Source organism: Xyrauchen texanus, chromosome 3 (genome assembly GCF_025860055.1).
Source record: "Xyrauchen texanus isolate HMW12.3.18 chromosome 3, RBS_HiC_50CHRs, whole genome shotgun sequence".
Taxonomy (NCBI): Eukaryota; Metazoa; Chordata; class Actinopteri; order Cypriniformes; family Catostomidae; genus Xyrauchen; species Xyrauchen texanus.
Window position 1 is genome coordinate 58,748,749 of NC_068278.1, and position 12,500 is coordinate 58,761,248.

A 12,500-nucleotide genomic window follows, 5' to 3' on the forward strand; every position below is an offset into this window, starting at 1 on the left:
GTGTCCTGGAGCTCCGCCTACTTTGAGACAGACATCTAATTCACGTTCAGTCAGTTAAGATCAGTCAACATGAACACACGGGCGTGCAAAGTTATTAGCGAGCTGGTGCACATTTACCTACATCTGTGTGCGATTTTAGTTGTGTTTAATTAGTCTACAATCTGCCCAAATACTCTCCAGTGCCCAATCACTTATGCCATCGGCAGCGAAAGCCATTCACACATCTGCCCAAAGTAAGATATGCCAATCATCGTCAATCTTTTGTCTGTATTCTGCCCATTAACACTCATTTATACACCCATCTTTGCAGTAGTATCAGTGGCATCATCTTCTCTGTAAGTGCGCTGGATCCTTTACTTTTCACCCATTTCGTCACACAATGCCATGTTATGACATCTAAACACTTTTACTATAGCGAAATACTTATTTTAGCATTTGCATTGCATAACCGACTACATTTACAAGTTTGAGTGTGATCAAATTGCGCAGTAGCTCAACTGAGAGAACGGTGCACTTGCGATGCAAGTCGAGTCGAAACGTGGGCTGAATGTGCCGTAAAAGCACCACAAAATGACGTGGTTGCTTCAGTGTGGCAGGGCGGAGGGCGGGGCCGGGTCGTGATCCTACACACCCGGTCCCGTATTAGGCTAATCAAGCCTTCGAGAGGGATAAAGGTCGACTGCAGGGGATCGTGCGGGAGAGAGAGAGCGTTAACGGACATGTCCGTCATGTGTGTGTTTGTCTTTTGTTTTAGTTTATTATTAAACTATTATTTATGTTGAAAAGCCGGTTCTCGCCGCCTCCTTTCCATTGACTCCCATTTACATTCAGCAATTGCATTTTGATCTCTCATTTGCTTTTAGGAGACTATTGGTTAGGTTTAGGGTAGGGAGGAGCAAAGGGACATGTTTGTCTCGAACTAACGGAAGAAACTTCAGCAGGGCAAAAAATACAGTCAGCAACTCTAGGCAGTTGATGTGCCAGTGCAGCGGGGCCCCTTTCCAACGGCCTGCGGCTGCGTGCCCGTTGCACACGGTGCCCCAACCTGATCTGGAGGCGTCGGTCTTGACCAGGACACACCGGGACACCTGCTGCAGGGGCACTCCTGCCTGTAAAAAGCAGAGGTCTGTCCAGGGTTTGAACGTTTGGTGGCAGGCGGGGGTGATTGTTACCCGGTGCGTGCCGTGGCGCCATGCTTGTCTCTGGACTCGGGTCTGAAGCCAGTGCTGAAGCGGTCTCATATGCATCAACCCCAGCGGCGCAACCGCCGCGGAGGATGCCATATGCCCCAGGAGCCTCTGGAAATGTTTTAAAGGGACCGTTGCGCCTGGTCTGCAGGTGGCGAGGCAGTCCAGCACTGACTGCGCACGCTCGTTGGTGAGATGTGCTAACATCGAGTCTAACTCCATGCCGAGAAAAGAGACTCCGAACCGCGGTGAGTTTGCTCTTTTCTCGGTTGACCTGAAGCCCCAAGTGGCTGAGTTGCCTGAGCACCTGGTCTCTGTGAGTGCATAGTAAATCTTGGGAGTGGGTCACCAAACTAGATTGTGCTGCCTTAAAGCCCAGGGCCAGTCAAGGGCCCCTGGGCACTGGCCCCATTGGCCCGGTCGGTAATCCGTCCCTGCCTGTAGTTTCTATAGTTTCATATTTTTGGTCACATTCACCCTCACACCTTCAGTGTCCCAAACCAAACTCATGAACCCAATGTGACAATGCTGCAAGACATGTCGTTCTCTCTGATTGGCTCAGCTCAATGGGAATGACATCGTTAATCAAGAGGTTATTTAACTAGGCAATGCAGAAAAGTACTGTCAGTTCTGTCCATCTGGTCCTCGATCAGTCATTGTGATAAATGATGCAAATCTGTGACTAGCTGTGATGTTGTCTGAGAGCATCAACCCCAAAACAGTTCCTGTTCACGTCAAACATCAGGGTTATATTCGCAAAGGAACATTAGCTTACTACTTGCTTAAAACTGTGCAGTTTGGGTGAACCATCCATCATTTACTGTGGGCATGTGCCACTAATATGTAACAAAAGTGTCCAAATTCTTATTGTCTTAGTGTTAGATTTGTTGCTTTATCAATTCAAACCTAATTAATACCACTTGGTTTATGTTTTGTTTCTAATACAATGGCATTCAGACAATCTGACGTGGGATTTAAGTGTTGTACTTTAATAGGGCCACTATACACATGAGAAACCAATACAGTGATCTGAAGATGTACTGTAATGCACCATCAAGAACACCTATACAGTCAACATTATTCCGGATAAAACAAGGGATCTTGGGTTGAACCTAACGTGCTTTGCAAGTCCTTTAGATTTAAGTGTATCTGCCTCTTTAAATTCTACAAAACCACCAGTTTCTTCCAGTCGTGTTTGCAGTTTTGTTGACTTTAATGTGCCTTTTAAAGGTGCTATAAGCTATTTTTTCACGGACAGGTATTAAAAATGTCCTACTCTCTGAAAGAGTGTTTTGGTGCCCACTGTAGACTGTAAACAGCAAATAGAAATGTGTCTGCGGGACACATCAGACGCTGTCTTTCTGCCTGTCAATCATTTTGCGCATTCTCATAGTATTGCAGTGAATTATTGAGGCTTAATGCCATTTGAATGGCATGTTGCTCATAACGGTTGCCAGTTGAGGGCGCCATTTTGCCACCGTCGGTCTCAGTTAAGCTCATTTGGTGTCTTTGGGTGAGGGGTTTGGAAAGAGGGTCTTGGCTAATCCAACGGATCAGTTAGTGGAAGTTCTAGAACGGATAAAATAGCTTACAGCTTTAAGCTGCGGGTGTCTCCATAAATAGACGTTTCTTTGTTAGACCAAAAGTCTGTCTGGTTTGGAGGGAGAACTAATCAAAGACTTACTCAAACCACCCTTCTGGGGAAAACATTCCTGCTGCCATGATTGAAATGACTAAGAATAATCATTCAAGTACATTTATGTGTCACACAGTAATGTTTACTTCTCTTTCTGAAACGGGACAGAGATGAAAGTGTGTCTGGCTTGCTCATATCCAGACGGTTTTCCAGACCCAAGGGCCTCGGTGTGATTATTGTATGTGTAAATGCATCACAGGGTTTTTCCTCATTGCATGACAACACTTCCTAGCAACATTTTAATTATTGCCTTGACATACTTGAGCAACCATACCACCACATGGATGCACAAAACAAAACGTATAATGCATTTTGTCAAATAAATGATTTAAAATGCTACAACGATGCATAAATAAGTCCAAGATATCTTGCAATTTTATGACCAAGCATTGGCATATACAAGCCTACCGTTTTCAGCTAAATGAAACTTAATTGTGTTTCTGAGAAGAGCGATGGCGCCCTCTTGTGGTGATTACGGAACACAAAATGATGAATTGATTATAAACCATTTATTCACATTTAAACACTGTTGCATGGAGCAATCAAAACAAGCATTTCTCCATCAAATGCCAATTACAATTATCCACCACCAAGTCATAATGCAAGAATTGAAAAATATAAAAAAAGCCAATAACAGAACAGGAATCACAAAGAAGGCTAATGACGTCCGATGTGGAGCAGCAAACTGTAGCAATATCAACCACAAACATGTGACCATAAACTGTGCTCATGTTTTAACAGCTGTGTCTCTGGACCGGTAGATGACACCTCTGCTTTTCAGCTCTCGCACGACACCTGATAAGAAACAGAAAAAAGATATGACTTCATCATCGTCAAGGGTTGCAAGAAACCCCAGAATTAAAAGGAACATTCCAGGTTCAATACAAGTTAAGCTTAATCAACAGCATTTGTGCCATTAGGTTGATTACCCCGCCAAAAAATGTGACTTGCCCTTCCTTTTCTTTTACCCTTTTAAGCTTTTAAATATTACCCGTTTCAGTGGTATACCCCAAATTAAAGCCTTATACCTCACAAAATAAATAAACGAGTCTCTAGTGTTTAGTATCATTGCAAAGAACACTTTTCAAATGTGTAATGATATAGATTGATACATTCTGAGATTATCAGCCTAAGAAACTGCTGAAAAAAAAACAAATGCACTTTTCTAATTTGACATTATAAATCTCCGAAAACTGCTTTTGTTTCGAATCATGTTGACTGTATCTGAGGAAAATTGTTGTGTTGATACGACAAAGCGATCAAAAGTTCCAACATTACAAATATAATGTATCATAGTGTCCAAAAACATCTCCAAACAAATAAAAGATAATAATTGTACATAAGAACTAATTACACATGCAAACACAACAATGACTAAAGGTTTGCATAGCATGCAGACATGATTTTAGTCATGAGATTAGTTTCATTCTGTGTCATTTGAGTCATCATTGAGTCTGTGTCGTGTGTTTGGCGCCATCTTCTGGTGGTCATATGTAACATTGTGCTTCATGTGGATTATCTAATGATCTATACATCTGATTATCTTGTGTGTGGACTCGATTGAAAGATAATCACAGACTCTAAATAATGGTATGAGATATTTTATGTTCTGTTTATTTTTCGTGAAGTTCCAAGCGAAAACGCGGCATATAAGCAACACCAACATAATTGGCAAAGACATATAATTAGCTGTTACTCACTATAATTTTGTCTGCAAGTAGAACAAATAGACTGGTTGTATTTTCCTCTTTGAGAGCTTTCCAACAACATACGACATATGACTATTTGAGGAGTTTGATGTTTTTACAGATTACAATAATGTGTACAGTGTAATTTTTGGGGGGATAAATGATCAAAACGGAACGCTTCTGATTTGTCTGTAAATTTCAAAGCACTTGTTCAGTTTTGGTCATAATGCCTGCATGCGTTGTAAAGTAGAGCTTCTAAACTTTCAAACTATACTTATTTTGTGTTGGTCAAGACTGAAGCTATTAATATTTGGCCCATCCGAGCTCAAGGAGTTTAAAAAAGTAAAATCGAGGTTACAGTGAGACACTTACAATGGATGTCAATGGGGTAATTTTTGGAGGGTTTAAAGGCAGAAATGTGAATCTTATAATTTTTTAAAAGCACTTACATTCATTTAATACAAAATTAAAACGTGTGTTTTATTTGAGCTGTCATATTAACACACATATTGTTTACATCTTGTGGCTACACTTTTGAAACGGTGAGTATTTTAACGTTTATGGATTGACCTCCTTTGACTTCCATTGTAAGTGCCTCACTGAATATGTTTACATGGACACCAGGAAGCGGGTTATTGTGAGAAAGCAGTGTTCCAGTTTCCACGCACTGTATAAGCGACATACTCTCCCGTAAACATGCGGATCGGTCAGTAAGCATCTTTCCCCCCGACGCTTGTGTAAAACAAACATGGTATCAGAGGAAGACTTCGCTTAATTTCCAGATATTCCAGAGTCGTTGCTGTGTTTGTTCCTTTACCTTTCTATCACGACCTGCAGTGGAAATGCGCTTCAATAGTGTGCTTTCAGTTTATATAAAACTCCAGGATTCCCTCAATGTACGAGCGCATATACGCAATCCTGAGAGACAGTCGATATTTACGGTGGTGTGTATAGATGGGTATAGTTTATAGTTCATGTGCTTTTCCCATTGTACATCTGTTAGAACGCCGCGTATGTGTTTACATAGCCATATAAGCAGCTGTCTCCGGGAGAAAGAAAACACTTCATTGTAAATATAAGGGTTGTCACTGAGGTTCTTAATTTAAGGGCCCACTTAGAAAAAGTCCAGGGATGGGTCATCATGGCTTACCCTAAACCAGCCTAATTATACAGGGCTTTCTTGAGACCAACTTTGTGGCACTGAGTGTAAGATCACAATCCAGCACTAACCTGGAGGTAACCGGCCCGTTACTGTTACTGCATAGACACCTGGCTTGAAGTTGCCTGAGAAACAGAGCAAAGAATCAGGTAAGCACAGCAACAACACCTGACGGACATCCGTGACGTACTATGACCATCTCATGATTAAAGTGCTCTTGAATACTCACCAACTCTTTGCCATTTTGCCACCCAGCTGTCTTCTGGGCTCATCATAGCAATAACACTAAGATAAAAACACCACGGATTAGCTCGAATAATATCCAATATATGTGTGTTCTTTATAGGAATAGTTCACTGTCATCAATTGTTCAATCTTACTTACTATATGTATGTATAGTTCGGAATAGAGGTCGACCGATAGTGGATTATGCCGATACCGATAACAGATTAATCGTCTGATCGTTTTTCAAATTGATCAGGTCAAAAACAAAAATAAAAAGATAATTCTTTAGCCAAAGAGTCCAAAATGAATAAAATCCAAGGTGCAGATTTTTGTTCAACCAAAATCTACAAATAAGCAGAAAAATGAAACTTTTTGTCCATGATGCGGGACTTTTAAGTATAAACTGGCAGCCATATCACCCTGCAGCTATTGCCTGGTTGCCCACTAAAGCTAAGCAGAGTTGAGCCTGGCCAGTACCTGGATGGGAGACTAGGGAGGCCAGCAGGGGGTGCTCACACTGCGGTCTGTGTGGGTCCTAATGCCCCAGTATAGTGATGGGGACACTATACTGTAAAAAAAAGCACCGTCTTTCAGATGGGACGTTAAAACCGAGGTCCTGACTCTCTGTGGTCATTAAAATCCCAGGACACTTCTCGTAAAGAGTAGGGGTTTAACCCCGGTGTCCTAGCCAAATTCCCCCCATTGACCCCTATCTATCATGGCCTCCTAATACTCTCCATCCCTGAATTGGCTACATCACTCTACCATCTCCTCTCCACCAATAGCTGGTGTTTGGTGGGCGTTCTGGTGCACTATGGCTGCCGTCGCATCATCCAGGTGGATGCTGCACACTGGTGGTGGTTGAGGAGATTCCCCCTATACTATGTCAAGCGCTTTGAGTGCCTAGAAAAGCGCTATATAAATGTAAATTATTGTTGTTGTAAACAAGCCTGAAACACACCTGGGGACTTTTATTTTGATATTTTTTTTTTTAACTATTAGCAACTATTGACAGACTTTTGCCGATAGTTCCTAAAAGCAACTATCAGCACAGATTAATCTGTAAAACCGATATATCGGTTATAGTGATATATCACTATACTGGGGCATTAGGACCCACACAGACCGCAGTGTGAGCACCCCCTGCTGGCCTCCCTAATACCACTTATATATCGATATATATCGATATATATACCAATCGATATATCGGTCTACCTCTAGTTTAGAACAACATGAGGATGTGTAAATTATGGTAAGAATTGTCCTTTTGGGGTGGAAAAAAAAATCCCTTTGAATATCTTTACACACCCATCAAATGAAGAGCTTGTACATTCATACACCATCTCTCGGTTGCCCTTCATCTGCAGATACGACTCGCAGTTGTCGCATCCATCGTACTCAAACTGATCAATAGTCTGAAAAAGACAATGAAAGAAGTTGTCAATGTAACATTCATTTCTAAGCATTGCTTTACAAATGTTAATCATTGATTTACTATAGTAACACAGTAAAACTACGGTTAATACGCCAGAATTATGATCAGTTTAATTATTGCGTGTCAATAAAAAGTTACTCAGAGGTCCTTGGAGGACAAACATTTCATAATAATATTATATATTAATATTATTTTCCACATTCAATTAGTTCATTTCTTCAACCAACATCAGTCCTGATCATAACTACCAAATATTGATTCATTTGCAGGATTTTAACCCTTTAAATGCCAGTTTGTTTATATAATGCCACTGTTGTTTTGTACACACAGACACACACATTTCTCAATACACATTTTTGTCCTGATGGTCCCGAGTGTGACTATTTTGTGTACACAGTGTATTATAGATGTATTATAAGAACTGATGTTGAAAAATCAAAATTCACACAAAAATACACACCTTTGGCAAATATGTATACCGTTGGCATTAACATATTGCACAAGGGTTCAAATTGGATTATTGTGATGATACAGTTGATTGTATCTGGCAACATAATAAAGAATGATGCTTTGAAATACAAATATTTGTTTTAAATGATTAAACCATATATGCTTATGCTCATTTAGCTTAGCTGGCACCAAGTAATGTGTCTGAAAAGGTACAGTGATGTTATCAGAAGGTAATGTCATAGTACTTTGACATCACTGAATGAGTACCATATTCATTTACCATGTTATTTACACTGTACATGTCCAAACAATCATTACCATGGTACCTTTTTGTTAGTGTAAACCTCTTGCCTCGTAGTACAGCCCTGTTATGCAAAGAATAAACGTTTATTTGTATCCAGATCATATTTTAAATAACACGTAATTTTAAGTGTGATTAATCCATCTGTTGTAATAAATGTACTTGTTTACCTTGACTAGAGAGCACAGCAGACACGCTCTTAAATGACGCAGATCCTTTGGAACAGTTTCTAAAGACATTTCTGTTACTTTGACGAAACAGGCTTAAATAAAATGACACGAAAACAAACTGTATAAACGCCGCAGAGAGGATTGTTGTGAACGAGCTGTTAGCACTAGCGAGCCACACAAGCAGCGGATCCGGCGACGGTTTATGACGTCACCCGCGCAGAAAAGATGTTCTTTTAGGTATTATTGTAAACTCCAAAGATAAACAAACCCACACTTATTTTATAAATGTTTTTATTTTAATTTAATTTTAAATTTCACATTCATAAATGTAAATTTTCAGGGGGGAAAAAAGTTTTTTTTATAGTATTTAAAAATGAAGTGAAGCATTATATTGAGTCAATATTGCCCTCGAAGAAACAAAAAGCTATTCGAGTTTTACAAGCATGTGCACTTTTTAAAATATGTGTGTGTGTGTGTGTGTGTGTGTGTGTGTGTGTGTGTGTGTGTGTGTGTGTGTGTGTGTGTGTGTGTGTGGTTTGTGATGTGTTGTATGTGTGTGTGAGAGAGAGAGAGAGAGAGAGAGATAGACAGACAGACAGACAGACAGACAGACAGACAGACAGACAGATAGATAGATAGATAGATAGATAGATAGATAGATAGATAGATAGATAGATAGATAGATAGATAGATAGATAAACAACAGTGGCATTATGCAAACAAACTGGCATTAAAAGGGTTAAAATCCTGAAAATAAATGAATATTTGGTAGTTATAAAAAAATATATATAATTGAAGGTGGAAAATAGTATTAATCTATAATATTTTTATGGCAGTTTTTTTGACGCGGACAATATTGTCCATTAAGGACATCTGAGTAACTTTTTAAAATTGACGCATAAGGGTTAATATGAAATAATAGGCTAATCGTATGCATGTCAGAGGTATTTTTCTATGATAACTATATGTATTTGAATCTCACCAATACATAAATAAATAAATAAATAATCTGTCTCTTGCGGAAGTTAATTTAGAAAAGTGTTGTAAGATAAATCCATATGCGTCCGTTATTTTTAATAAATAAAATCCATGTTGGTTCTAAGCGACAACCTGTAACCAATAGAACTTTATTGCTAAAGCGAGTCTAAATTCCAATAAGAACACGTCAGGAATTTCATAATGAACACAGAACAGAAGTATGGACATAATGGAATGAATAAAAACACAAGTAAATTCCTTTCATTTAATCATATTTTTTTCTAAATATATATATTTTTAACCTTTTATCGATATATTCCTTATTATATATATATATATATATATATATATATATATATATATATATATATATATATATATATATATATAGTTTTTGTTTGTTTTTGTTTGTTTTTGTTTTTCTTCCCTAAACCGCTCGAGGTCGCTCTCAGAGATTATTTAGCAGAGAAGCGCCACTTTTATTAAAATGCCCAACGGTCAACGGATGTAGAAAGAATGTCCCGCCTTACTGGTATAAGAGCCAATCACCTTTTAGATACAGATGCTGCCTGTCAATCAACTCAACAACGTGCATGCGCATTAGTAATAAAAGCCGAGAAAATTGTGTTTTTAGCGTGATCTGACATAAAGAAGCACCATTTATGATTCTAGTGTTGTCAGAATTTTGCTGCTTATTTGAAATATGTTCTTTGATCATAATCTTGATCACTCATTTAGGAGATTTTGGTCTTTCTCCATTCATATCGATAGGAGCTGCACTGCCATGATTGGAAATAACCTCCGACTCCGAGAGCGTTCCAAAGATGACCGACAGTCGACAGTGGACTGACTCGCTAGAGAGACTTTGGCTCAGTTTTCCCAGCTGAGCGCAGGTCGCGTGAGCAGCGTTCTGATACGATTTAAAAGTGTTCTGCGTGTGAACGCGCATAACGGTTCCAGTAACGGTTCTGAGAGAACACGGTAAATATAAAGACATACAAACATTAATTAATTGATTTTACTAACAACTCCTCATAGATTTACTTGCAGTTTGTTCCATTATGATCACATAAGTGCTAGTTCTCCGTTGAATAATTAGATTCCTTAAATTAGCAGATAGTTTTCCAAATTGAACATAAACAATTAGTCATAAGTCATCAAACAATTATCAAAATGTTTCAAGGCAAAGTTTTCAGGGATAATTAACTGTAATTTGATGACATACGGTGTCTGGTAGCACTTATTAATAAATTAGTATATCACAAAAAATATGATATAATTTGGGAATTGTATAATTTGGTCATAAAAGCAATTAGGCAACTTGTTAAAGTTAATTAGCTGTAATTAGTGGTATTATATATTATAATAGTAAGGTAATAAAAACTGCATGTAGATGATAATCGTTTTAAAAGAATCAGCAAAATTATGTTTAAAAATAGTTTTAGATTGACTCGGATGACAACTATCCAAGTATTAAAGGAATAGTTCACCCAAAAAATGAAAAATATCTCAGCTCTGTAGGTCCATACAATGAAGGTGAATGGTGACCAGAACTTGGAAGCTCTAAAAGCACATAAAGCCAGTATAAAAGTAATCCATATGACTCCAGTGGTGTAATCCATGTCTTCAGAAGCGATATGATAGGTGTGGGTGAGAATACACCAAAATATTGCTCTAAACTATAAATCTTGACAAAAACAATCTTCCTGGCGATCATGATTTCAAGCTCGATTACTCATCCTAGCGCCATCTAGTGCTCCGTGGATGCGTCAAGCACTAGGATGTGTAGTCGAGCTTGAAATCATGATCGTGACTAGAGACCGCAATGGCAAGTTTATATTTTGGTCTGTTCTAAAATCGATTAGATGGCTTCTGAAGACATGGATTAAACCACTGGAGTCATATGGATAACTAGTATGCTGCCTTTATGTGCTTTTTGGAGCGTCAAAGTTATGGTCACCATTCACTTACATTGTATGGACCATCAGAGCTGAAATATTCTTCGAAAAATCTTCATTAGTGTTCTGCAGATGAAAGAAAGTCCGACACATCTGGGATGACATGAGGGTGAGAAAATAATGAGAGAAATTTCATTTTCAGGTGAACTATCCCTTTAAAAATTATTTATAAAGTGTTGCCTGCTGTTTACATAAATAAGCCTTGTTTACTTATTCAACATATTTTCTTGTATTGTTCATCTATGCCTTCCGGTCATATAATAAGAGATTTTGACATGTTTTAAACTTGGTAGATATGGAGTATGACCAGTCACTTCTCAGCGTCCCCATAAACCACAATAACTTCCCCGCTAAGCTATGGCGTTTGGCAAACGATCCCAAAAACAGGTCCGTTGTCTGGAACCAGAGTGGGGACGGAGTGATCATCGACCAACAGCGCTTTGAGACCGAACTGCTGTCGCCAGTCAAGCAAGAAGCTGATGTGTTCAAGACCAACAACTTCACCAGTTTCATCCGACAGCTCAACCTGTACGGCTTCCGCAAGGTTTTCGACGGACTCTCCAAAGACAAGCACCCCAGCCTGCATCACTTTCACAACCCCAACTTCAAACTGGGTCGACCAGAACTTCTGGTAAACCTAAAGAGGCTGACCATCAGTAACAAGGCCAAGATCCAGGCCGGAGAGAAGGTGACCTGTCGTGCACCGCCCCGAGTCAATCAACAATCTGAGCACAACGACAAAAGAGGCCAGTTCAAAGTTCACACACTGAAGTTTAATACATAGTTTTAGGGGTTTGTTTATATGACCATATGAGCATAGTAATTGGATGCTTGTCTGAGCAAACACTTCTAATCGGTTTAAGGGTCATTTACAAATAATGTTGTCTGAGGAAAAAAAATCGGCACTCATTATTTATTTATTTATTTAAGATTTACTCATTTCAGTTGCATAACAAAACTCCATCAAACTGAACTGATTTATCTTGAATTCAATAAAATAATACTTTTTTTTATTCATGTAAATTTGATAAACATTTCACAGTTCAATTTGATGGAATTTTGTCATGAAATTTAAATGCGTAAATCTTAAAAAAAAAAATAGGTTAAAATATTTATTTTAAATGTAGTCTATAACACGCGTGTGAAGTTTGTAAAAATGTCATCTTTATGTCCAATTTGGTTTCATAAATATTTGAAAAACATTTATAGTATTTTCTACAAAAAATTTTTTAATGACTTAATAATGTAATGCG

General features: G+C 38.6%; 2 protein-coding genes across 2 annotated transcripts in view; one reads left to right on the forward strand and one right to left on the reverse strand.

Moving 5' to 3' along the window:
- Nucleotides 1–3,359: 3,359 nt before the first annotated feature.
- supt4h1 (SPT4 homolog, DSIF elongation factor subunit) lies at nt 3,360–8,510 on the reverse strand. The gene is made up of 5 exons (XM_052110431.1): nt 8,312–8,510; nt 7,264–7,370; nt 5,960–6,015; nt 5,802–5,855; nt 3,360–3,678 (listed from the first exon to the last, which is right to left on the reverse strand). Exons 1-5 carry the CDS (start codon nt 8,378–8,380, stop codon nt 3,611–3,613), a joined length of 354 nt encoding a protein of 117 aa, XP_051966391.1. The 5' UTR covers nt 8,381–8,510; the 3' UTR covers nt 3,360–3,610.
- Nucleotides 8,511–11,542: 3,032 nt separating this feature from the next.
- The window catches only part of hsf5 (heat shock transcription factor family member 5), an 8,507-nt gene continuing 7,549 nt past the window's right edge, over nt 11,543–12,500 (forward strand). Inside the window, exon 1 of the mRNA XM_052100210.1 lies at nt 11,543–11,993. Coding sequence (XP_051956170.1) covers nt 11,543–11,993 — 451 coding nt within the window. The remainder of the gene's footprint in view (nt 11,994–12,500) is intronic.